Below are 25,831 nucleotides of genomic sequence, written 5' to 3'. Positions count from 1 at the left end.
ATTAGAGGATCATCAGGGGGTCCTTTTGTCCCTCTGTGGGGGGATACTCCCACTAGGTTTATATCTGGGACTCTCCACCATTTGACCTTAGAACTGAAGAAGCTTCTTGGATGAGAGGTGAAACGTCTTCAAGTAACTTAAAGAAGTCCAGACGCTTTTCTTTGCAAGCTCCTTTGACTACGATGACCTGGATGACTGAGAACCTTCACAGACATGGTTGTAGTAGCGTGATGGTGTGAGGCTGCTTTACCTGGACCAGGATGTTCAGGACCTGGACGACTTGCTGTTATTGACGGAACCATGAATTCTGCTCTTTACCAGAAAAGTCTGAAAGGAAATGTCCAGTTATCAGTTTGTACCCTGAGTGTTCTTGGGTTGTACAGCAGGACAATGATCCATAACACACCTGCAAGTCCACCTTAAAATACACACGAAATTAAGTTTTTGGAGTGGCCTAGTCAAAGTCCAGACTTCAGTCTGATTGAGATAGTGGACCAAAATTCCTCCACAGCGATGTGACCGATTCATTGTCAGTTATCACAAACATTTGCTTGCAGTTCTTGGGGTAAGGGTGGCACATTTAGGTTTATGGGCAACAACTTTGTCCATGCAGGATCAGGTAGGCTAACAGCTTTCTTTCCCTTAATAAATGAAATCATCATTTAAAAACTACATTTTGTGCTTCATCAGGTTAACTTCTACTAATATTAAAATTAGTTTAAGCATCTCAAATGTGTCATTGTGATAAATATGCAGATACAAATTACTTAGCAGAGTAATTCTCAGTTCCACTTTACGGAGGCAGGCTACTGTTGACTAATGTTTGGAGTCCCAAAAGTTTGGGTGGGGTTAGCAGTCACCCTAGATGTCAGGCATTAGAGTTGGGCGATTGCTTCCATAGTCCATTCATCTTATTGCCCTTCAGTAGCTTTGCTGCTGATCGATGCCAATACCACCAGGCAGCAGAGGAGCCTGCCATTACATTAGCACTAATATCCTCCATACAGTAGCAGAAATATCCCCCTCTTTTTGTCTCTTATTTGATGATGATTATGATGGATTAGTCTAGGAATGAACTGCTGAGCTTGCACAAATACATCTGAGCTCCAAGTGTCAGTCACATGTGAAGCTCTGACATAAAACTATGGCTTGGCAGATAATTATTTTGTGAATAATGAAAGTATCCATCCATCCATCCATCCATCCATTTTTTTCCGGTTATCCGGGGCCGGGTCGCGGGGGCAGCAGCCCAAGCAGAGAAGCCCAGACCTCCCTCTCCAAAGCTTATCCAGGGGAACACCAAGGCATTCCCAGGCCAGCCGAGAGATATAATCTCTCCAGCATGTCCTTGGTCTGCCCCGGGGCCTCCTCCCAGTGGGACATGCCCGGAAAACCTCACCCAGGAGGAGCCCAGGAGGCATCCTTGTCAGATGCCCGAACCACCTCAGCTGGCTGTGGAGGAGCAGCGGCTCTACTCTGAGCCCCTCCCGAGTGGCCAAACTTTCGGAGGAAGCTCATTTCCACTGTTTGTATTCGCGATCTCGTTCTTTCGGTCACTACCCACAGCTCGTGGCCATAGGTGAGGGTAGGGACGTAGATTGACCGGTAAATTGAGAGCTTCGCTTTTACACTCAGCTCTCTCTTCACCACAACAGACTGGTACAGTGTCCACATCACTGCAGCCGCTGCACCAATCCATCTGTTGATCACTGGTGAACAAGTCCCCGAGATACTTAAACTCCTCCACTTGGGGCAGGGTCTTGTCCCTGACCGTGAGTGGGCACGCCACCCTTTTCCTGATGAATATTAATGAAAGTATTAATGTATTATATAGTGCTGTCAGCGATCCGCAATAACTCGCTAATGGAAATTTGCTGCGTTAATGCGGTTATGGCGTTAACGTCAGTTTAACGAGAGTAACGCTGGCGGCAATAGTATTATAGCATTAACTGCATCAGTGGGGAATATTGAGAAGGAAAACCCCAAACACTTAACCGCCTTTATTTAGTGACTATTAACCTTCTTCGTCCCCTCTGAAGTCTGTCACAAAAGTTCTGTTGGCCATTAATTATCTGATTTGTGTGTTCATCCACGAAATGTGAGAGACATGCATAAAATGTACGAAACTGTGCATTTGTTCTTCTTACGTAGACATTCTTGCTAGGCCAGAGGTTAACTGAGGTCAGCCTTGTGGCCCGTGTGCTCATCAGTCATGTCTCTCCTTTGTATTACTCAGGCTGGATAGACATTAACCTGAATTACTAGATGACATTGATATCTACCAGAGAGTGCCCTCGAGGCACACAGGTTACCTTTGAAGTTCACCAGGTTGCGAGATTCTCCAATAAGAGCGCCGCTCTTACATCCAAAGTGCACGCAGATGATAGATGACATTGATTTGAATGACCTCCGTATTATTGGTTTGCTGTACTCTTATTTGTTTACTCTTATCTGTGCTTCGCTCAACAGCAGGATGTTAGTGAGTTCACCCACAAGCTGCTGGACTGGTTGGAGGATGCCTTCCAGATGAAGGCAGAAGAAGACAGGTAAGCGCAGCTGTACCTGGATCCAGAGGTTGCTGTGGAAACAGTGGCCCCATAGTCAGGCAGGTTGTCTGACTTGCTGATGTTGTGCCGGTCTCAGACTACACAGTGTTTTCAAGTGATGTGACAGCCACTGTGTCAGATTAGACTATTAGAGTCAGGTTTAGAGAGCTGAACGGTAGGGAATGAGCAAAAACACTGTCACAAGGGTTCCCTTATTTCCCTCACCAGAGTTCAAACAGTTATTTGTTGCACAAAGCAGCCATTTTTGTTCCCAAACCAAATCAGCGGCTTTCTTCATGTGGGTTGTGTCATAATCAGGCTGATTATTGTGTAATCTGATTCCGACATTGGAATGTGACATATTTTAAAGGGCACAATAAAAAAATGTCCTTGTTTACATGAAATGTGAAGAAGTGAGGCCTGTAACATTATCCTGATTTTTCTCCAGGGAGGGTGAGAAGCCAAAGAACCCGATGGTGGAACTTTTCTATGGTCGTTTCCTTGCTGTGGGGGTCCATGAAGGTGAGACGGGGTGTTTAATTGAAACCAATAAAGAGAAAAAAAGAGGCAGACTTGGTCGTATCACAGAGAAATACAGTGTTAGCATAGTCTGATTGCAGCAGCCGCAAAGCAGAGCAAGTCCTTGCCCCTAGTAATGAAAGGTGACCTTGTCTTAATGAGATGTGATCCATGCAAAAGAGGAGAGTGTTTGCATTGATTGTGGAAGACCTCGACGGCTGATTGACATTGTGCTTATTACGCATGACAGTACTGGCCCAGAGCCACTAAAAGCTGGGCCCATGGACTCTGCTGTTCACAAAACAACCTTAATGCCTCATCTGCATGTCCCCTAGCAACTCCAGTCCTGCTCCTTTTTTTTAAAGTCGCATCCTCACCCTAGTCACTGTGAGGATGTGGGTGCTGAACAAGTAAAAATCACCTCGGATGTAAAGAAGTATAAAAGGTACCACGCACCTTTGTCTTTCTTTTAAAATTTCCAACACCTTTAATGTTGGGAGATAATATAATATCCTTGTCATCATGGACACTTCCCTAATAAAATGACCTCTGGCACCAGAAGACCATTAAAGCAAGTGACCAGCCTGACTTAAGCAATAGCTAAAACATTTATGTATTATAATTTAAATGATAGCGCTCCATTAATTGAGTATGTCATTAAATTATGGCCCATGCTTTGGAATAGGGATGCACCGATACCACTTTTTTGGAAACAAGTACAAGTACGAGTACTTGCATTTCAGTACTCGCCAATACCGATACCGATACCGAGTACTTAATAAAAACATGATTTAAATTTACAGGTAACAGCTTTAGTCCTATAATTTAACAAAAAAAACCCCCAAAAAAACAAGGGACTGGTTTGGAATTAAGAACATTTATTTAAAATGAAAAGCATGTTGTATGCAACATATTACAGAATAAATAATTACGAAAAAAATAATTAAACAGTGACAGTGCAACTCAAGTATTGTTTTCAGTTTATTGTAAACTCTGCCGCTTTGGACAACACAAGGGGCATTAATAAACATCTTTGCTATTTAGTGCACAATATTTTAATAAACTAACAACATCCACCAACATAGGACTGTGGCAGTCAGTGCAACTGAGGTAGGTATTAACATCAAGTCTAAGATGACTCACTTAATGGAGAGAAAAAGTTAGTGGCAGGGTTTTTTTTAAGAAAAGTAGCTTTTCTGCATTATCAGCAGTCAGACTGTTTCTGTTTTCATCTATAATGTGTGACACTGAGCTACAAAGCCTTTCACTTTCCACACTGCTACATGGGGCTGAGAGGTATTTACTCGTCTGTTTCTCTGTTTAGAAGTCTCACTAGCACAGTCACAGTCGGGGCCTGGGGGTGGGCACTTGGCGCCTGTGATTAACCCCTTACATGCCGCTCAAACATAGACAGGTCTCAGACCGTGGTATCGGTCCCCGGTATCGGGGGACTTTTAACGAGTACGAGTACTTTAGAAAATGTGGTATCGAGGCCGATACCCAATACCAGTATCCGTATCGGTGCATCCCTACTTTGGAATGAGATGTGGCTCTTTGGTTAAGATTACTTCTATGGTAATACAGTATCCAACTTTTATGTACAGTTTGTGGTCTAGCTGTTTCACATTTTAGTATAATTTTTTTTTCTCTGACGTTTATGTTATTTCCAGTTTGAAGCTATTTTCCCAAAATTCCATAACTGAAAGATGTGGAGCTGCACTACATTCTCAAAACATGTTTTCCTAACACTGCATGCAAAACCAGCCACACTATTCAGAGCTACTAGTTAATAAACACCCCAGTGAACTCTAATACAATTTAAAGAGAAGCATATAGCGACGAAAAGACAAGCGAGTGAGTCAGATAGCAGATTTTAAAAAACAAAACCAGTCTGAACTAGGGCTGCCACAAATGATTATTTTGATAGTCGACTTGTCACCGATTATTTTAGCAATTAGTTGACTAATCAGATCATCATCCATTGGACATAAAACGTACAGCTTATTGCACCAGCAGCATCTGCTCTTATATAACTATCATTAGCTTACAGCTTGAAGTGTTTAAGGTATGTGCTAACTAAAAATAAAGACAAGATGATAGTTTATTAAATTTTAATGACATTTGCAGATTGTTTCGGTGAACTTTAATAAACTCCTTGCTATCTAAAGTATAACAGTGACTTATATATGTTTAACCTGAGTAGCGAAAGAGGTGGTGGGTTTGAAAACGATTTGCCGGGAGTCCGGTGTTCTCACGGCTCTAGTGAGCCTAGCCCCCGGCTAGCTATCGAGCTAGTGGGTAACAGACGTCTCCGAAAACGTCGGAGCGCTTTTGAAAATATGTGGCGTCTTGATAAACTGAGCAGATATTTGAGGTTTACACAGATACATTCTCGCCTGAAAATATGTTAAACGTTTATTTTGTGACCCAGAAAGAATAATAAGAGTAATATTAAAACTAACTAGCTGCCGCCATTGTTGGAAACTGAGCTGGGCTGCGCTATGAATTCTGGGACACAGCTTCTTCTTCTTCTTCGGGGTTTAACGGCAGCTGGCATCCTTGTACATGCAGTGCTGCCATCTTCTGTTTCAGTCCGTTATTACACTTTTAAATCCTACTACTTATTCCTGCGTCTTTTGGGATCTTACAAAGCTTCAAACGACGCGTCGACTATTAAATCAGTCGTCGACGATTTTGATAGTCGACTAATCGTGGCAGCCCTAGTCTGAACATTGGCTGAGTATCCCTTCAGAAATTTGTGCAGCACTGACATTCTGCTTACTGAAGAGGATTCAGTGTCTGATCCAGAACAAAGGTGGAAATACAAAGCATTAAGAAAATAAAAGATTTACATACTTCCTGCTATTCCCAGTACGGGGCCAGTATTTAATATAAAAAACTGTTGCTTTCTGTAATTACAGAATAACACAGTTAATCCCTGAAGTGATGTAATTATTGGAATTTGATATAACTTTGAATCATGTTAGTGATATTGATGTTCATACCTCTACTGTTGCGTTTTGGGGGCATAGGCCACACGATAGACACTTAGTGTGCACTCTTTTTTTTCTCAGACGCTCTTTCAAGTGCACTCATCTGTCCATGTCTGTTGTATGTGTGCAATCCCACAGGTAAAAAATTCGAAAACACAGAGATGTTTGGACAGTACCCCTTGCAGGTCAATGGGTTCAAGGACCTACACGAGTGTCTTGAGGCAGCAATGATCGAGGGTGAGATCGAGTCCCTGCACTCAGCAGAGAATTCTGCCAGGTCTGGACAAGAAGTAAGTGCCAGAGCTCGCTGACAGTTAAGCTCCCGCAGAAGAACTTTAGATTTAGATTAGTTTTCCATCAGAAAGTGTTTTATACGTCACAAAAAATCTAATATCTGTCTGATCTTTCCATCTTGGAAAGAAAACACCTGCATATGGAACATTTGCTTGTTTGCATCAATATATATGTTCCACAATTCTATTTGCCATCGTCACCTCTCAGTGGCACAGAGAAAGCAATCAGGTTAAAAGTAAGAGATTATGTGCTGGATCCTCTCCAAAGGGCTAACCTCTTTGCCCTTTTGTGACACCTGTACTATTTTGGGTTTGACCTCAGCTTAGCTGTAGCCTTGACTGCGCTGTCCCAGAGCTGCCTGGAGCAGCTAATTATCAGGCCAGCAGGTTTGCAGATGAGTATGGCACCCAGCCCTCTGGAAAAAACACCAGCCATCAGCACTGGAAATGAAAGAAGACAACGCCATTCACATCATACACAGTAGCAGGGTTTCACAGATTACTTAACTTAGGAGAGGTGAGAAGTGCAAAGTCACACAATGTGTTAGTTGGTGACTGAGGCTACGTCCACGCTAGCCCGGATAGATTTGAAAACGGCGTGTTCGTCTGAAAACGCTCCGCGTCCACACTGTCGTTTTCAGTCGTTTTCACAGAGTTGTGCGTCCACATTGAAACGGCCAAAAACGCTTACCTTCCAGTCCTGATTCGACCCGTGCCATTTCCTTCTGCTGTCTATTTACTTTCCGGCTCTTTGAAATGTCGCGGAAAAATGTTCAGGAAAGCGCAAAGTCGTTTTTTTTAAATAGACTAACAATGAGGTGGAGTTGTTGCTGCGAGTAACACAAAAGTACAAAGTTGCAAAAGCGAGTGAGAATTAAAGAATTTGAAGAAAAGCTATCTGGAGCACGTACAGACTGATATTAATCTTTAATAGAGCTGTCGAAACTGAGAGCAAACAAAACAGCTGCTGTGTAACGCCCTCCGCTATCTTAGTTTAATTGGTCACTTGACTGCATCACGTGACTAAAACGTGTCATGGTTTTCTACGTTCTCTCTGTCCACACTGCTTTAACTTTGAGAGCATTTTAAAAACGCTGCGTTTTCCATGAGCAAAAATGCCGTCTCAGTGTGGACGGGAGGCCAAACGAAAACGCATTAGCGTGGACGTAGTCTCAGCCAACTAACTTACAAGCCAACTAACAAGCCACAACAAGCTGTTTTATTTGTAGAAATAGCCAATCAGACAAAAGCTGGCTTTAAGGCACGGGGAAGGGAAATAATAAACTTAGACAAGAGAAAAACCTCAAAACCAAGGATTTGTATTAAACTCAGATATATTTAACAACCCTTAAGATTGGTTGCAATGGCTCAGCATGGGGAAAAAAGATCCCAACCCAGCACATTTTCCTCCAACACAGTGCTTCACTTTTACTTTGCATCACAGTACAGCAAGCTAACCTGTTTATCTTGCATGACATCGTCCCCCATTTCTAATGTGGGAACAAATACATTCAAGTATTTGAAACACAAAGTTAGTATAGATCAGTTTGTTTTCACATTCTGATACAGATCCAATGTCTGATTTTAAAAATGAGAACATGACATGTGATCTTTAAATTTCCAGTATCTGAGGGTCTGTATTTGATCCTTTTTGAATACCAAAATCCATCAACATCCAATTTTCTTACAGCACTGGTTCACAGAACTCCCTCCTGTGTTGACCTTTGAACTGTCAAGATTTGAGTTCAACCAAGCACTCGGACGTCCTGAGAAGATTCACAACAAGCTTGAGTTCCCCTCTATGCTCTACATGGATAGGTAACGTAATCAGGCTTTCTTTTTTACCACCTCTGTTAGCCTGTAGTGTATATATGTGCAATCCTGAAGCTCCTGGTGTGATATGTGTGCGTTGTCAGGTACATGGACAGGAACAGGGAAATAACCAGGATCAAGAGGGAGGAGATCAGACGGCTGAAAGAGCATCTGACACTCCTCCAACAGCGACTGGAGAGGTATGGCTTGTCCACTGATACCCCATTATTCAGCCAAGGTCAGCAGAACTTGCCAGACAGCCACAGTCATTTTTCACTCAAACTGCACCCTTTCATCTTCTGCCCTTTCCACTTTGTTGCTCCGTCTGCCTCCCTCCATCTCTGCTACGTCTTGTTTTTCTCTCAGGTATCTGAGTTACGGCTCAGGCCCCAAGAGGTTTCCTCTGGCAGATGTCCTCCAGTATGCCATGGAGTTTGCTTCCAGCAAACCAGTGTGTACCTCCCCAGTGGACGATATTGACACATCAGCACCCCCTGGTGGAACAACAGGACAACAACTGCCACCACCAAGGCGAGTTTTACAAAATAAAAAATAAAAAAAGGCCTGAAGTGTGTGTCAGATTGGTACAAAGAAGGTGAAGATGAACGAGATGAAGATTAGATGGTGCAAAAAAACAAATGGTAAAAAAAAAACGTGATAAAAGGTTAATATTATCACATTAAATCAGTCACAGTTACCAGAACAAACTCAGTCCTTCCACAGTTTTTGAAAATATATGGAACGTGGGACATACAAGAGAGGGCTGTGTCACGCAACGCATGATGTGACGTCAAAACACGGGCGACAAGTCGAGCAAAATGGCAGTGTAAGAGAGTTTCTCACTGTAATGCCGGGCTCACACTGTGCGATTTTGTCAGTCGCGCGATTCAGCTCCTGCTCAAACTGTACGATTGACTCGCAGGGGTTAGAAGTTCGTAGGTCATGATGCAGGTCTCACACTATACGACCCGAGTGTTCACACTGTGCGTCCATAAAATGAAGGTTATAACAGAAATTCTGTCGCTCGCTCTCCCTCTCTGTCTTTCACTCACACAGACACACACCACCGCCATCAACTTTGCTAAATTGCTAATGAAAAACATTGATCAGGCAGCTGTGACTGAGCAGCGATGTCCATCCAACTATTTTCACGGTTGTTGTGGTCGTGATCATTTTGTGAGGCCACATCGAAAAGGCTCGGATGAGCTTTCCAAAGTTCTACAAGTGCCTCCATCGCTTGTGTCCAGATCACACGCTGCACTGCTGCGCTGCGCCGTCTTTTTCGCTGACATTTGTGTTTGCGCGCGCGCAGTGTGAGAAACTGCGGCGACACCCTCGCGACCAAGCGATTGATGATCGGGAGCTGGTCGTGAGGTGTTAATCGCTTCTCGTTACCCCACGTATACTACACGACGCACGATGAAGGCCAAACTCGGGCCGATCGCCAAAACAGTCGCACGACTCAAAAATTGGCTCAAAATGGGCCAAAAATCGCACCGTGTGAGCCCGGCATCAGAGAGAGCCCAGACGGTTAGAGGCAGAGGGCCTGGCACTCCTGTTGACAAATGTGGCTGCAGGGACATGGAATAAACGATCCATTTAGAATTTTTGATTAGATTCTTATGGTTTTGTTGTTTGTTGCAGTAGCTGTCATTTCAAACTATAAAATATCTGCAGTGTGAACTTTTTTTTTTTTTTAGAGATGTCATAAAGTTTACATTTCTAACCCTGCAGCACAGCTGAGCAGGACTCCTTACCTCCTCTGGAGAGCTCGGGCCTTGCGTCAGGTCCTGCCGCTGCTCCCTCTGCAGCCCAGCAGCAGAGGGTACCCATTCATAAGCCCTTCACGCAGTCCCGTCTGCCCCCCGACCTCCCCATGCACCCTGCCCCGCGCCACATCACCGAAGAAGAGTTAAGAGTGCTCGAGGGCTGCTTGCACCGTTGGAGGAGTGAAGTGGAAAATGACACTCGTGGTAGGGCTATGCTCCTTCTGTATCCAGTCATTTGCACTCTGTGATAGCATGAGTATATTTCAGCGTGATTGATCTGCCTACCGCTATGCTGGCCATTATTATGGCACATGCTAATAGGTCGTATATGATCCTCTACTTGCAGATCTGCAGGGGAGTATTACCAGAATTCACAGAACCATTGAGCTGATGTACTCGGACAAATCTATGATGCAGGTGAGCAACCCAGTCCTTTCACCTGGACTTGTAAAAATAAACCCAACCCTCACATTTCCTTGTTTGTGTTTCTGCAGGTTCCATATCGGCTTCACGCAGTGTTGGTCCATGAAGGCCAGGCCAATGCAGGCCACTACTGGGCTTACATCTATGACCCACATCAGCGTTGCTGGATGAAGTACAATGATATTTCAGTGACAAAGTCATCCTGGGAGGAGCTTGTCAGGGACTCTTTTGGAGGCTACCGCAATGCTAGTGCCTACTGTCTCATGTACATCAATGACAAGAAGCCATTTCTCACAGAAGGTAAGAATGAACTCCGGTGCTTGCATCTCTCTTTTGGTTGTCATAGTAGAAAAGTGACTCATATCAGAATGTTGGCTGGATTGTCTTTTGGGGTTTTGAGCTCTATATCACATTACTTTGTGTCATCAGCCTCTCTCTGTATCGATACCTAAATGTGTTTCTCTTTGCTCATAAAACAATACACATTCTTTTATGCCACAAAATACCGATTTGACCAAGCTACACCTGATACTTCTGAACTGATCTGATTCCCAAATAGACATTCAGGAAACCTTCATATTTCTTTTTCCTAACTCTCCATTGCAGAGGAGTTTGACAAGGAAACGGGGCAGATCCTCAGCGGCATGGACAAACTGCCGCCAGACCTGAAGCAGTATGTGAAGGAGGATAATGAACAGTTTGATAAGGAGATTGAAGAGTGGGACATCATGCAGGCTCGCAAGGCCCAACAGGAGAAGCTGGCACTGGCCACAGCAGCAGCAGCAGCCGCCGCTGCTTCCGCGGCATCCAGCACTTCCACTTCCTCCTCTTCCCCTCAGCCCATGAGTATTGAGTCCAGCCCTCCAGACAATGCAGGTCAGAGCCATAACACTCACAATAGAGAGTAGAATTTATTAAGAAACAGCAGTATATATCAAATCTTTTGTTCCCTGAAGAGTTGTAAAACAGTCTGGCAATGTGCGCTGTGAAATTATACGATATTTATAGCAAAACAGAAAAGAGTTATTACAAAAAACTATAAATGTATTTCAGTTGTGATGAATTATGGTGGATACAACCTTAGACAGTGACGCATAGTTATTTGTTGTTATTCAGGTAAAAGCACTTTTTAATCACATTCTGGTTACCTCACCAAAATAAAAGCATGGAGTCATATACATAAGGAAATGATGCAGAGGTGTCACTGCTTTAAAGTCCTTTCACACATGAATGGCTTGCCCTGCTCTAACCACTAGGTTGAGTGAGCGACCCAGTATTTGTGTTGAAGTGGTCTTTGTGTTCTGCTTCTGCTGTGTCACGATCTTCATGTGTACCACGTAGGGCTGCCACAAACGATTATTTTGATAGTCGACTAATCAGATCATCATCCATTGGACGTAAAACGTACAGCTTATTGCACCAGCAGCATCTGCTCTTATATAACTATCATTAGCTTACAGCTTTAAGTGTTTAAGGTATGTGCTAACTAAAAATAAAGACAAGATGATAGTTTATTAAATTTTAATGAAATTTGCAGATTGTTTCGGTGAAGTTTAATAAACTCCTTGCTATCTAAAATATAACAGGACACCGGAGTATATTCTCGAGCATCTCACACTTCTGATAATCAGCTGTCTGCTTGACGTTTATTCAGCTGTGTAAAAACTATAACTTTAATCTCAGCCAAACCGATTTACTCAGGAACAAATAAAATACTAAAAAAAGCCAAACAATAACAGTTTTAAGTTATCTAAGTGACTTATATATATTTAACCTGAGTAGCGAAAGACGGCGGTGGGTTTGAAAACGATTTGCCGGGAGTCCGGTGTTCTCACGGCTCTAGTGAGCCTAGCCCCCGGCTAACTATCGAGCTAGTGGGTAACAGACGTCTCCGAAAACATCGGAGCGCTTTTGAAAATATGTGGTGTCTTGATAAACTGAGCAGATATTTGAGGTTTACACAGCTACATTCTCGCCTGAAAATATGTTAAACGTTTATTTTGTGACCCAGAAAGAATAATAAGAGTAATATTAAAACTAACTAGCTGCCGCCATTGTTGGAAACTGAGCTGGGCTGCGCTATGAATTCTGGGACACAGCTTCTTCTTCTTCGGGGTTTAACGGCAGCTGGCATCCTTGTACATGCAGTGCTGCCATCTTCTGTTTCAGTCCGTTATTACACTCTTAAATCCTACTACTTATTCCTGCGTCTTTTGGGATCTTACAAAGCTTCAAACGACGCGTCGACTATTAAATCAGTCGTCGACGGTTTTGATAGTCGACTAATCGTGGCAGCCCTGGTACCACATATGCCTCTCCCTGTCGTTCTGTGTTTCTATTGGTTGTGCAAGTGTATATCACACACACACACACAAGTGCTCTCAGTCAACATGCTTGCATTGTTATTTGCTTGTTGCAGCATGAAAGTATTGTTGCACGGCGCAAGCAATAGAAAAATGTTTGTGGGTTTATGTCAAAGTAAACACTTTCCCCTAACATTAACAACGCACAAACAAATAAATCGTCTGTCAGTGTGTTTTTAATGCTGTTAATTGGAGACTGATGTGCTTTGAGGCCAGCCTGAAGTGGCCATTAAAAGAACTGCAGATTTTGTCACTTAGACTGTGCTGAAGTGTTGCTGCTTCTGTATGATGGTGGTGTGCTCCTTCTGTAGTTCCCCAGCAGGATCCTGAATACATGGAGCAGCCATCACCCACGAACGACTCCAAGCACCTGCAGGAGGACACAGAGAGGGCCATCTCCAGGGCTGCTGCTGAACAGGAGGAGAGGAGCCCTGAAGCGTTACTAAATGCTGTATGTAAAACATGCAAAGACACACATTACAGAAGACTCACAACAAGTCATGCATGCGCTTTCTCATTCTAAACAAGTCACATTCATAAAGGTATTCAACAAAGAGCTATGTCAGTCGAGAGCTGTTACTTAAACACTGCTTTAATCGGGTGGATCACGTGAATGCCTCTGTGTTAGATATGTTGCTTATTTTGATGAACTCAAAGAGCCATTGCTGGTCTGTTTAGTTCTCCTGGTTCACTCAGGCAGTTGGTTTAAAACAAATAGACTGTAACCTCCCCCGTACCAAACATACAAGCACCAAGCTGCACAGATACAAAGAAAAACCAGCTGGTGAACATAAAGGAGCATTTAGCTTATAAATGTCGGATGGCTTTTGTACAGTGGGACTCTACTGCCCCTGCATCACATGGGTAGGTTAAGCATTTTTCACAGGCTCACTAAGTTTCTTAAAGTAAAGTGCACTAGGGCTGCCACGATTAGTCGACTATCAAAAGTCGATGACTAATTTAATAGTCGACGCGTCGTTTGAAGCTTTGTAAGATCCCAAAAGACGCAGGAATAAGTAGTAGGATTTAAGAGTGTAATAACGGACTGAAACAGAAGATGGCAGCACTGCATGTACAAGGATGCCAGCTGCCGTTAAACCCCGAAGAAGAAGAAGAAGCTCTGTCCCAGAATTCATAGCGCGGCCCAGCTCAGTTTCCAACAATGGCGGCAGCTAGTTAGTTTTAATATTACTCTTATTATTCTTTCTGGGTCACAAAATAAACGTTTAACATATTTTCAGGCGAGAATGTAGCTGTGTAAACCTCAAATATCTGCTCAGTTTATCAAGACACCACATATTTTCAAAAGCGCTCCGACGTTTTCGAAGACGTCTGTTAGCCACTAGCTCGATAGCTAGCCGGGGGCTAGGCTCACTAGAGCCGTGAGAACACCGGACTCCCGGTAAATCCTTTTCAAACCCACCGCCGTCTTTCGCTACTCAGGTTAAACATGATATATAAGTCACTTAGATAACTTAAAAATGTTATTGTTTGGCTTTTTTCAGTATTTTATTTGTTCCTGAGTAAATCGGTTTGGCTGAGATTAAAGTTATAGTTTTTACACAGCTGAATAAACATCAAGCAGACAGCTGATTATCAGAAGTGTGAGATGCTCGAGAATTTACTCCGGTGTCCTGTTATATTTTAGATAGCAAGGAGTTTATTAAACTTCACCGAAACAATCTGCAAACTTCATTAAAATTTAATAAACTATCATCTTGTCTTTATTTTTAGTTAGCACATACCTTAAACACTTAAAGCTGTAAGCTAACGATAGTTATATAAGAGCAGATGCTGCTGGTGCAATAAGCTGTACTTTTACGTCCAATGGATGATGATCTGATTAGTCGACTAATCGCAAAAATAATCGGTGACTAGTCGACTATCAAAATAATCGTTTGTGGCAGCCCTAAAGTGCACCATGGATGATACCTGCTTGACAACTTGGCGCACTGAAGTCTGTAGTGTGGATTTTTCCATAAAATAAGCCATTTAGAAATTTTCCACAGCCAGTACTGAGAGGAGGAACAATTACAGCAACTCAAAAAGATTATTTCCCACCTAGGGGAAACACTGCTGTGTCATGTTTATTCAACTTTCTGCCCCACTTTTCCACAACTGTGCCCACTGAGTTTTAACAAGGATTCAGAGTTACTTGCATAGTTTAGAAAAGTCTTATGCGGAGATATAAAATGAGCTCATTTTATTCAAACTTTTTTCCTCTTCCTGTTTCACCTTTGCCCTATATAATGTTCCTTCTGTTTCCATCAGTCCTCCATCGTTCCTGTTTCATCTGTCCCATTTTCTCTCCAGTCTCTTCCCCCTCCCATCTCCCCTGAGCCCGAGGTCCAGACGAACACTCCCGTAACCCCCCCTCCTGACCTGGTCACAGAGGATGAGTCCCCTGGCCAGCGCACAGTCGAGGTGGCCATTCCTAATGTGGGGACATTTGTCATTGAGTCAGAGGAGGGGGGGTATGATGATGAGGTAGCTCTGGCTCCATCAAGTGTTGTCTGAGCCTGTTTGATCTATAGAATGAGAGGTTCATTGCCCAGTTGCGTTGGCTCCATAGAGCATAAGGTTTTTCACAATGCAGTGCAGTAAGTTTGGCCCCTTTGTTGGCTGCTCTGCGTTACTCGTGTGAAAAGTCTTTCGTTGAGCCGTCGACACCGCGGCACAAAGTCAGGTGGAGCTTGTGCAGAAAGCTGGTGTGCTTCATGAACCACACACATCAACAGGCGAGACTGCTGCTTCATACCGTGATGCACATGTGCTCTTATATGTATGATGCTACTTGCTAGGGCTGCACGATTAATCGTTAGAAAATCGCGATCTCGATTCATACTTATGTGCGATCTCATTTCCAAATGACAACGATTTAGAAAAGAAAAAGAGAGACGACGATTGTACCGCATTTTGATCCGGGACGTAATCTGCGTGAAAACAAGCGCTCACTCTTCCTGCTCAACAAATGACAAGGGCGGAGCCTCATACCACGTGATACAGAAGCTGGCTGCTAAAATTGGCAGGAAAAACCGGAGAGCACGTCAGGGATGACGAGAAAGTGACAGGAGAAAATCCGTCCCGGTCAACCACCCAAACATCAATAACTGGAACCTTATACAGCGCTTCCCTATACCCGTCGAACTCCCGCAGGCACAAAGAAATTACGGAGGCTGTTACTTATCACCTGACCAAAGATATGGCTCCATCAACACTGTGCAAAACGAGGGATTTAGGAAAATGATCAACACCCTAGACAAACGCTACACAGTGCCGTCCCGCAACTATTTTTCTATTGTTGCACTACCTGCTCTATACACGCAGCGTCGAGCAACGGTGGAGACGGAATTTCAAGCAGTACAACATTTTGCAGCAACGACAAAATGTGAGACATTTGTTGTTTTTATGTTTATTTATTGTTTTTATGTTCAGTCTCAACTGTTACGAAGTTGATGTGCAGTTAATAAGTGCAATAAATATTTATACTGGAAAAGAAAATCGTGAGAGAATCGTGATCTCAATTCTAAGCAAAAAAATTGTGATTCTCATTTTATGCAAAATCGTGCAGCCCTACTACTTGCACAAGAGCGCAAACCTCCGCCAAGGCAGGCAAGGAGGCAGTATTGTATTTTGTTCTTTTTAAACAACACTGTAAGAAGTTGTATGTAGCATGACAGACATGACTTTGATTACACCAACATTATGTTGGAGTAGGTGCTGGATAAATAACCGGACCGATTAACTTGAGTTTATTATATAATGTGATGCTAAAGCATCTCTAACTAATATAGAACGATATTCCTCCTTTCTTCCAACATGGACCTACACCCCTACAAAGTTTTATCAGCATTTATTCAAATGTTCTCGAGCTGTCGTGTTTACACACAGAATGACACGCACGCACACAAGTGCTACCAAAAACAAACTTCCTTGGCAGAGGTAAAAATGAACAGATAGCTTTCATGCAGCTATCATGGAATCAATGTTTCTGTAAATGTTGGCGGTAGTTTGCTGGTCAGTGTGTACTGAGTGCTGAATATCCTCTGTAGGGCTGCTGCTCCAGCCTGTCTTCCTGCACTCTGGGTTGTCTGTCACACATTTTCCATAAGGCTGTCTTGGTTTTTCCACATTCTCCTTGTGAGCTCTGCGCGTTCCGCCTCTTAAACTGACCGGTCGCATCCCCGCCGACTTTTGCCCGTCTAACCAACCGGTGCATGGACTGCTGAGTGATGTTTGGCATGTCCTGACTATGGTACGCCTTGCTGTAGAAAGTTAGAGCAGATAACACAGTGCCTGACCTTGCTCAGTTCATCACCAGGGCCTTGTTTAACACGGTTCCTGCTTCCTGGGCAGGCGATGATGACCCCCGACATGCAGGGTGTAATTATGGCCATTGGCAAATCCAGCAGCGTGTATGAAAAGAGTGGGCCCGAGGCGGCCTTTTTTAAGGTACAACCTCTCTCTCCTGTCCGCTCTCACTCACTTCCTTCACCTCCTCTTCTGTTATTGTGTTCCAGTGTAACATTGTTCCTCAGACCACTGCAGCGTTTCCCACATTTGGATTCTGTTTGTGACAGTGGAATAGTTTTAGGGGCTTACATGTACACATGCGGCACTCAGGTGTGCTGCTTAAATTAAGCTGTCATTTACTTAACCCTTTAAGACCTACCATAGAACCAAGTCCGCCAGAGCTTATATTATATTTTTACATGCTGTGGAGCCATTTTTGGGAGCATTTCAAGTTGCTATACATCAATACAACCATTATAGCCCAGATTTTAATAATATGTCTGCATTAAGTGCATAGTAATTACATAAATTGCAAAAAAAGTGCAATAAACTACAAAAAAATTGAAAATCGTTTTGTTTTTTTAACATATATTTCTAGTTAGAGAAATTTAAGAGGCTTATCCCTCAAAACTGTAAATACAAAAAAGTTGCACAAAATAGTTTCCCACCACAGGAAATTTATTTTGAGTGTCTTCATAGTTTTATTTTTGAAATACACCAATTTTTATACACTGCAGGAAAAACGAAAATAAATATTATAATGCAAATTTGCAAAAAAGCAGCATATGCATCAAAATAAACTATTTCCAGCAGTGCAATATGAGTCCTAAGCATCCCAGAAACCACACAGAAAGTCATAAAGTCAAAGATAACTTTTAAAAACACCAGTATAGGCTCATGAGGCCCTGATGGTAAAAAAAAACCTACATTTCCGTGAAAATGACGTCACTTCCGGTTTCAGGCAGGTCATGGCGGACATGCAAAGGTTCGCGCTGACGTCTATTCCAACGTAGGAAGTGTTATGAACAGCTGATCGGATCGGCAAAGCGTGTTTCTGGAATATTGTGTTTTTGTTGCCTAGGACAAGCTGATGGCATAAGATGTAAGTACAACTCCTCCGGTTTCATATGCAAAAAAATTATTGCGCTAGCTCACGTGGTTGCAGAGCTACCAGGATCCAAAAGTAGTTACGCAAAACAGAGCGTGCCCGCTCCCACCGGTTTTAAAGGGTTAAGTAACTTCTCTCTAACGCAGTGACGAGCAGCTTATTTTTCCTTCGTCTCTTTGTTCAGGCCATCAAGATGGAGTATGCACGTCTCTTGAGATTTGCCCAAGAAGACACGCCGGTTGAGAACGACTACCGACTGCAGCACATCATCGTTTACTTCATCCAAAACCAGGCACCCAAGAAGATTCTGGAGAGGACTCTGCTCACACAGTTTGCTGACAGGAACCTGGCCTTCGATGAGAGGTGCAGTCCTCACTCTGCCGCGAGCTCGTAATTTAAAAAAATGATCATGTTGCATATATTTTTTCCCCATGGCTGTGTCAGAATCGAGTTGGTTACCTGAAATCGGTTCTTCGTAGTGACCAGCAGAGGGTAGCAGAGACTGTAAGAGCACAGACTGACTGTGTCTCATCAGAGCAACACTTTCATGCTGCTAATCCTCTCTGATCTGCACGCCTTCTGCCTTTTGTTCGAACACAAATCATACAAGGCACACGTCCAATACTGACTTTTTCTTTTCAAATTACCACTGCTGTACATCAAGATCCCCCCCTCTTTTAACTCTGACATTTTGGTGTCATTAGGGTGCGTAATGTCCCTTACTATTTCTTAAAACTTTTCAGCTATGATTGTTGGCCTCGATCCATATTCATGAGAGAAAAATTGATTTCTCCCTTCTCTATTTTGAGCGAGATAATTAGATTTATGTGTGAATGTGGCCTCAATAGGAGCCTCTGGAGGAGTGCTTCACTAGTCCTCGCAGCACTAAAGAGTGATTCATTAAGCCACGTTAAGGCCTAGGGGCAGGGTGGAGCGTTTTATCTCCTGGAGTACCTCACGATGACTCACCAGCTCCGTTTCAGTAACCCCCCGTTCCTCTTCCTCTCACAGATGTAAGAGCATTATGAATGTGGCACGTGCCAAACTGGACCTGATTAAACCCGAGGAGGTCAACATGGATGAATACGAGGTCAGAAGTTGTGTCGTCTGTCTTTTGTTCATCTAAAACTGTACATTTGAGCAGATTCACACTTCCTGGACAATCTGACTTTGGCTTGTCTCCATCAGATATGGCATCAGGACTACAGGAACTTTCGTGAAACCACCATCCTCATGGTGACCGGTTTGGAGCTCTTCCAGAAGACCAAGTATGTTGACGCCTCTGTAGCAAACGTATAAAAAACCTCAAATAAACAAACCCAGCGTCTCCGTAGAGATTTAACTGATTTCCTTTATTTTCATGTAATTTCCCATCTCGGTGTTCACCTGCAGGGGGCAGCAGCTCACAATCGTGCAGCTCCCCAGCGTTAAAGTTGTGCAGTGGGTTCACCGAGTTCATTTCTTGTGTTACTCTGTGAGCCGCCAGTGTGTCTTTGCTACAGTTTTATCTGAATGTAATATCTTTCTTTCCAGTTACGTGGAGGCTCTCATGTATCTGATTTACGCCTACCAGTACAACAAGGAGCTTTTGTTAAAAGGCCTGTACAGAGGGCACGACGAGGAGCTGCTCGGCCATTACCGTCGAGAGTGTTTGCTGGTGAGCCCCGCGTGCCGTGTTTCCCACTTCAAAGAAGCCGCTTTGGAACGGAAGCCTTTGCATCAAGCAGCTCTTCTCTGTGATCTCTTCTGTGTCACTCCCTTTCCTCTGTGTCAAACTTCCTCTGCTAAAGTGACTCAGCAAAACTAGACGTTCCCCTCCGACACCGAGCGGGGCTCCGTAATCAAATTGCTTTTGCTGAGATATTGCTTTGGCTTGCTCGCAGCCCACAAAAGATTCCACTGAAGATTTTTCATCTGATACTGACAGATGAAAATCCTCTCAGCGTTGTGAAGTGAGCCCCTTTTCATTTCACTCCCACCAAGCTCCAGGCTACGCTCGGGTATTATCGGTTAGGGCTGGGGGTAGTTTGGTCTGATCAGCCTCATACTGGTCTTTAGCAGCCCTCTCGCTGCTGCACTCAGTAACCTTACACTGGCATTGTGCTTGTAATGTAATCACTGGAGTGGGAATAGGAAGCAGGAGGGCCAGTGAGTGTAAACACATTACCATGAGACACGAGCGTGTCCTCAACTAACCTCAAACCTCAGGACTGTGCAGGGCGACTGCTCGTCTTAGTCCTCTGGCCAGAACGTCGAGCTGTGCGCACTCAGCTGTTTACCTTCAGCTCTTGTTTTAATTGAAAACACTGCTAACATTGACACAGTTAATGCATTTGGATGTTTTGCAATTCCGCCCTGCAGTCTCTGATTCCAGACAGCTCGTTTCTTCAGAGACAAGGTCAGGGAGTTTGTGTGTGACAGCAAGGTGTTAGAGGCCTCGACCAGAGAGAAAAGCTTACCTGTTAAAGAAAGTCAGGATCCTTTAGTTCCAGCGACTTAAAGATATTCTGCGATATTAATGATACCTGGGATTACTGTTGAGTACTCGTCTAACAGAAGAAAAGGAAAAGATTTTACGTGTGTGTCCAGCGTCAGAGCTGGATCAAATGTAACACCAAGGTTCCTAATGGATGATTTAATATAGGAAGCAAGAGGGCCTAGATTTTTAACCACGAGGGGAACAAATTTCTCAGGAGCAAAGACCATGACTTCGGTTTTATCAGCATTTAGTTGAAGGTAATTACCAGCCAGCCGATCTCTAACAGAATCTAAGCAGGACTGCAAGATTTGGAGCTTAGAAACATCAGGTGGCCTAAAAGAGATATATAGCTGAATATCATCTGCATAACAATGATATGAAATATCAGAGAAAGAGCTAAGAAGTTGCAGAAGAGGGAGTAAATACAACAAAAACAATAATGGTCCCAAGACAGAGCCCTGAGGCACCCCATAGGCAAGAGAGCTGACGGAGGATCTGAACTTAGAGGAAGCCACAAAGAAAGATCGATTTGACAAATAGGATTTAAACCATTCCAATGCGGTACCCGATACACCCACCCAGTGGTTTAATCTATCTAACAAAATAAGATGATCAACAGTGTCAAAAGCAGAGGTCAGATCCAGCAACATCAAAACACTCTCCAGCATCATAATTCATGAAAATATCATTAGACACTCTAAGAAGTGCAGTTTCGGTAGAGTGAGTCTTACGAAAGCCAGATTGAAATTTATCAAGAATTTAGATTAAAAAAGTTTTGCTGAGGTTTTCAGACTACGGGGGAGTTGATTTGTGGGTGAGCAGGTACGAGGCACCGATTCTGTGTAAGTCAGAGGGACGGGAGCGCACCGGTGCTGCGACAGCAACAAGAGGTTTGTTCTAGCAGCCCGCTCATCAATCCTCTTAAGCCTGACGTCATTAGGCATTTCCAGGGCCAAACTCTTCTCCGTTCCCCGAAACGTTCAATGTGGCTTCTCTCTGGGGTGTTACAGTGAAGTTTGACATCATGGCATCCATGAAAAAGAGGATTTACGAGGTTTAATGGGCTTGGAAATTAGCTCACTAGTTTCCATCTGCGGTTGATATACCACGTTCTGACTGAGGGATTTCTATAAAACTAAAATATGCAGCTTTCCTATTACTTTGGAAATGAATGAAGATAGAAATCTACACAGCAGCGATGTTTGTGGGGTTATTGATGTCGGGTATGTCAGTGTGAGGGTCCCTGATAGGCAGAGACAAATGCAATCATCCTGCAGGAAAAAGATGCTGAAAACAGGCCATTCATCCCATTTAGTGAACCTCAGATTCCTCAGGCTTTTGTAAATCTATTTAAAAACATTAAATGTGCCCTTTTGTTTCAGTATTCTTAAACCCGTCTGCTGATAGATGGTATAGAAACGCTGGACGTAGCCACAGTGATGTCACCCGGTGGTTTTGCATTTTGAACGCTGGCATTTTGACTTATCAGCTAAAAACTCAAAGTGCAGTGCGCACACACACACACACACACACACACACATAGACGCACACAGCTGCTCATTAGTCCTAAGTAACAGACTAATAAAAGAAGAGAACTTTACTCTCCAAAAGAAACTTCTTGGGTGGTCTGTGCCACACAGCGAGCTATGATATTAGTCCAAAATGAATGTGTGAGTAACTAATAAAAGCTTTGATATAAAAGACTCATCAGTGTCCCTGCCCCCCCCCCCTCCCCCCCACAGAAACTAAATGAGCAAGCAGCCGCCATGTTTGAGTCGGGAGAAGAGCCTGAGGTGACCACAGGCCTGGGCATCATGAATGAGCTGGTGGTGTCCTGCATCCCTCTGCTGCTGGTCCATGACGCAGAGAGAGACCTGTTGGCGGTGGAGGACATGAGGAACCGCTGGTGCTCCTACCTGGGCCAAGAGATGGAATGTGAGTCCTTAAGGGAGAAGGAACACACTTAGCCTATTAGATATTTCCGGAGAGTTGGCTTAGGTTACTAGTACATTCCCTCGTACCCCTGCCGAAGATCGCCATAATCAGGCCGCGGCTCAGGTCACGTATCAGAAGGCACAAGTGTGACAGAAAAAGATCACCTGAAGATAACATTTTATACAATACTAATGTTTGTAAGTAGATAGAAATACTTATTTATTAGTGTATTTTATTATGATTTCATCATACAACACAGAGCTGCACTAATAAACACTCGGACCTACCTGTAGCTGTAAGATAAATGCTAAATCACAACAACGGTCACTCTAACTCAGCGGTCCCCAACCTTTTTGTGCCACGGACCGGTTTAATGTCAGACAATATTTTCACGGGCCGGCCTTTAAGGTGTCGCGGATAAATACAACAAAATAAAATGATACAATCGAGACAAAAACGCTGGTATTTTATAAATATAATAATAAACGTGAATTCACTGTGTAATCGTGTAACTTTATTAGCAGCGTCCTCCTGAAATGCACCAACAACATTGAGAGTAACATCCTCCTCTCTTCCCCTTAATGCTTTCTGGTCGCTATGGTAACGTGTAAATATTTCTTTCAAAATAAGACACACAGCTACAACACGGGAAAAAACCCAGGCAAACAGAGTTAACGATAAAAACGTTGAAAACCATAAATTTCACACCCGAGCCTCAACTCTCGCGGCCCGGTACCAAACGACTCACAGACCTGTACTGGTCCGGGGTTCGAGGGTTGGGGACCGCTGCTCTAAATCAATGTATATTGTGGGGTAAAGACCCGGCAATAGTAGAGAGAAACCTCCAACAGCAAGCACTTGGAGACAGTGGGAAGGAAAAACGTCCTCAAATATATGACTTTTAAATCAATCTACTAAAAATCTCAGTGACCGTGACATTGAGGTCAGAGGTCAGGTTTTCTGAAAATCCTGTAAATGTGATCACTGGAGAACAAGTAGGATCATGACATTCAGACCATCCACAGACTGATGGCTACGACTGGCTGCTGCAGGTATTTTTTCCCCACTATTATCTGATCATGAATATGAAATGAATAATCCACGATTAGATGTCGACCCAGTTGTATTTCTAACTGACTGGTAAATGGAAGAAAGTGAAATGGTATTGTTGTGTACTGGAGTGACCTCATAACCAGATGGCTGCAGAGGGCTGAGCTGTTGCAGCATCAGTCGGCAGAGATGGTGACCTCTGTTCAGGAAAAGGAGATTATTGTCACCCTGTGACGGAGTTACACCGTCCCGGGCCGCAGACAGCTTATCCGGGCGCATACACGCACCACCACCATTAGTTTCTACAATTACCGTGGCTGCGCGTCTTTTCGTCGACCGGGCAGATAAATAAAAAGGGGGTGAGAGGTATATTTTGAGCGGCGCAGAGGGTGGCCAACATTCCCACTTACCTTTAATAACGCCGGTCAAGGAGACTCGCTGTGATCGCCGATTATACGGGGGTTATGCAAGCCGATGGTATGGTGTTCCAGGGTTCAAATAGTGGGTTCGCGCGCGCTGGAAAGGTCACGTGAACTGCATTATTCTTTTGTTTGTTGTTTGTTATTGTGAAACACTGTAGGCTGCCTGGAATTGGCCATAAATGTCTGTATATACGTATATGTATTGTAGGAATACAGCTGGAAATAAGCTGCCTGTGTAAAAGTCACAATTCTTGTGACTTTTACACAGGCATTCACTGTGAGACATCCTTTCTAACTAATGAAATGGCCTGAAAATCTGATTTTCACTGCACGGTGACAGTTCCTCATTTTCTGTCTGTTCACTTCTTGACTGCAGCTAACCTCCAGGAGAAGCTGACAGACTTCCTCCCAAAGTTGCTGGACTGCTCAACGGAGATCAAAAGCTTCCACGACCCTCCCAAGCTGCCCACCTACTCCACCCTGGAGCTGTGCGAACGGTTCAGCCGCATCATGGCCGCCCTCGGCAGGGTGCCCACCGAGGGAAGATGAGCTCAGAGGGGTCGCCGAGGTGCCTCTCCCTCATCGCAGGCCCGACACGCCGGGCAGAAATTCATGGACCTCTCTTTAACCCATGCCTTCCTTATCAATCCAGGGGTCACTCGCTTCTAGCTGTTATTCCTCTGTTACTCTTTTGCTGCTATAGGTTTTATTATAAATATTATTTCACTTTTATTTTAAGCAAAACACGATAGAGGGCTGTGGAGGAGAGACTGCTGGGAGGGGAAAACGTATGTGAGAGAAGAGGTTGATGGATAAACGGTGGCGATCCTGAAGGGGTTGAAAGCGAAACATGTTCTGCTTCCGCTTAGCAAAAACGAAACATACACACAAAAAAAAGTTTGAGGGTTTTTCCTAGTTTATTATTGTTGTTGTTGCCGTTTGATTCAAGCTTCCCCGAACGCACTCATAGCCCTTTCTAACGCACCCGTCTCAGTGTGAAAAGGATCACCCTGCCGCTCCGCCTCCAGTTTGGTACAGTATTTCCACGTTTTGTTTTATTTTTCTAAGGAAGTCAGAGCGAGGAAGAGAGCCTTCAGATTTATCGGCGGCTCAAGAGGATCTCAAATGGGTCTCATGTCTTTGTGGACTGCGCCAGAATGAGATGTTTTAAGTGCTGTGGTAGATGGTCATGGACTTCCTGTGGCTTGTTAATAAATTGAGAGAATAAAATTTTATTTATGGCCCTTTTAGGCCACATAAACATGTTTTTGCCTGATGTTGACTTTTCATTTGTTTGCACAAAAATCCCGGTGCACTTCACTTCGTCTCGCCGCGTCGTCCTGCTGTGCTGCTTCAGCCGCTTCAGCTGCTATTCTGCAGCTTATTAGAAGCAGGCTTTCATTAACGTGCGGATGCAAACTCCAAAGCGTGCAGCATGTGGTCGCAATAACAAGAATACGAAACGGGGACTCTGTTTCAGCAGCTTGAAAGTGGAGCTTTTTAATGATGTGACTTAGGTCTAATTTCCTGGAGTAATACTAATTTCCAGGAACACAGATTACTGCAAACAGCCCATGTGATGACGCCAGGAAGCATTCTCAGAAGTCTTTCCCAAACATCGCTCCCAGCACTGCGCATATCTCAAGATGCACGTCATCCTGAGAGACGCCGCACCATGCTTCGGATTTTATTTCGAGCTTCCCGCTCTTGACCTCAGCGGCGAAGGAGCGCAGCTTTGTCCTTTCAGTCCTACTCGAAACTCTTTTTAAGTGACACGTTTTATTTATCAGCTCAATATCCTTTTAAAGATTTAACGCCGTCCAGAT

At 43.8% G+C, this 25,831-nt stretch overlaps 1 protein-coding gene across 6 annotated transcripts in view; it reads left to right on the top strand.

Annotated features, from left to right (window-relative positions):
* usp25 (ubiquitin specific peptidase 25) overlaps positions 1–25,266 on the top strand; it is a 43,743-nt gene extending 18,477 nt beyond the window's left edge. Inside the window, exons 8-26 of one of the 6 annotated variants that reach the window (XM_085175927.1) lie at positions 2,473–2,546; positions 2,995–3,068; positions 6,197–6,348; positions 8,042–8,169; positions 8,268–8,363; positions 8,530–8,694; positions 9,898–10,136; positions 10,279–10,349; positions 10,427–10,655; positions 10,962–11,231; positions 13,030–13,169; positions 15,032–15,205; positions 17,075–17,170; positions 18,304–18,482; positions 19,131–19,209; positions 19,308–19,387; positions 19,653–19,776; positions 22,341–22,533; positions 24,382–25,266. In XM_085175927.1, coding sequence (XP_085032053.1) covers positions 2,473–2,546; positions 2,995–3,068; positions 6,197–6,348; positions 8,042–8,169; positions 8,268–8,363; positions 8,530–8,694; positions 9,898–10,136; positions 10,279–10,349; positions 10,427–10,655; positions 10,962–11,231; positions 13,030–13,169; positions 15,032–15,205; positions 17,075–17,170; positions 18,304–18,482; positions 19,131–19,209; positions 19,308–19,387; positions 19,653–19,776; positions 22,341–22,533; positions 24,382–24,554 — 2,736 coding nt within the window. In that variant the 3' untranslated portion in view covers positions 24,555–25,266. Of the gene's footprint in view, positions 1–2,469; positions 2,547–2,994; positions 3,069–6,196; positions 6,349–8,041; positions 8,170–8,267; positions 8,364–8,529; positions 8,695–9,897; positions 10,137–10,278; positions 10,350–10,426; positions 10,656–10,961; positions 11,232–13,029; positions 13,170–15,031; positions 15,206–17,074; positions 17,171–18,303; positions 18,483–19,130; positions 19,210–19,307; positions 19,388–19,652; positions 19,777–22,340; positions 22,534–24,381 lie in introns of all 6 variants that reach the window. The other 5 variants (XM_085175926.1, XM_085175928.1, XM_085175930.1 and 2 more) reach the window with 5 other exon arrangements.
* Positions 25,267–25,831: the final 565 nt, after the last annotated feature.

This window comes from Neolamprologus multifasciatus, chromosome 10, assembly GCF_963576455.1.
Source record: "Neolamprologus multifasciatus chromosome 10, fNeoMul1.2, whole genome shotgun sequence".
NCBI lineage: Eukaryota > Metazoa > Chordata > Actinopteri > Cichliformes > Cichlidae > Neolamprologus > Neolamprologus multifasciatus.
Note: the sequence above shows the minus strand (reverse complement) of the source record. Positions and strands in the feature narration are given on the sequence as shown.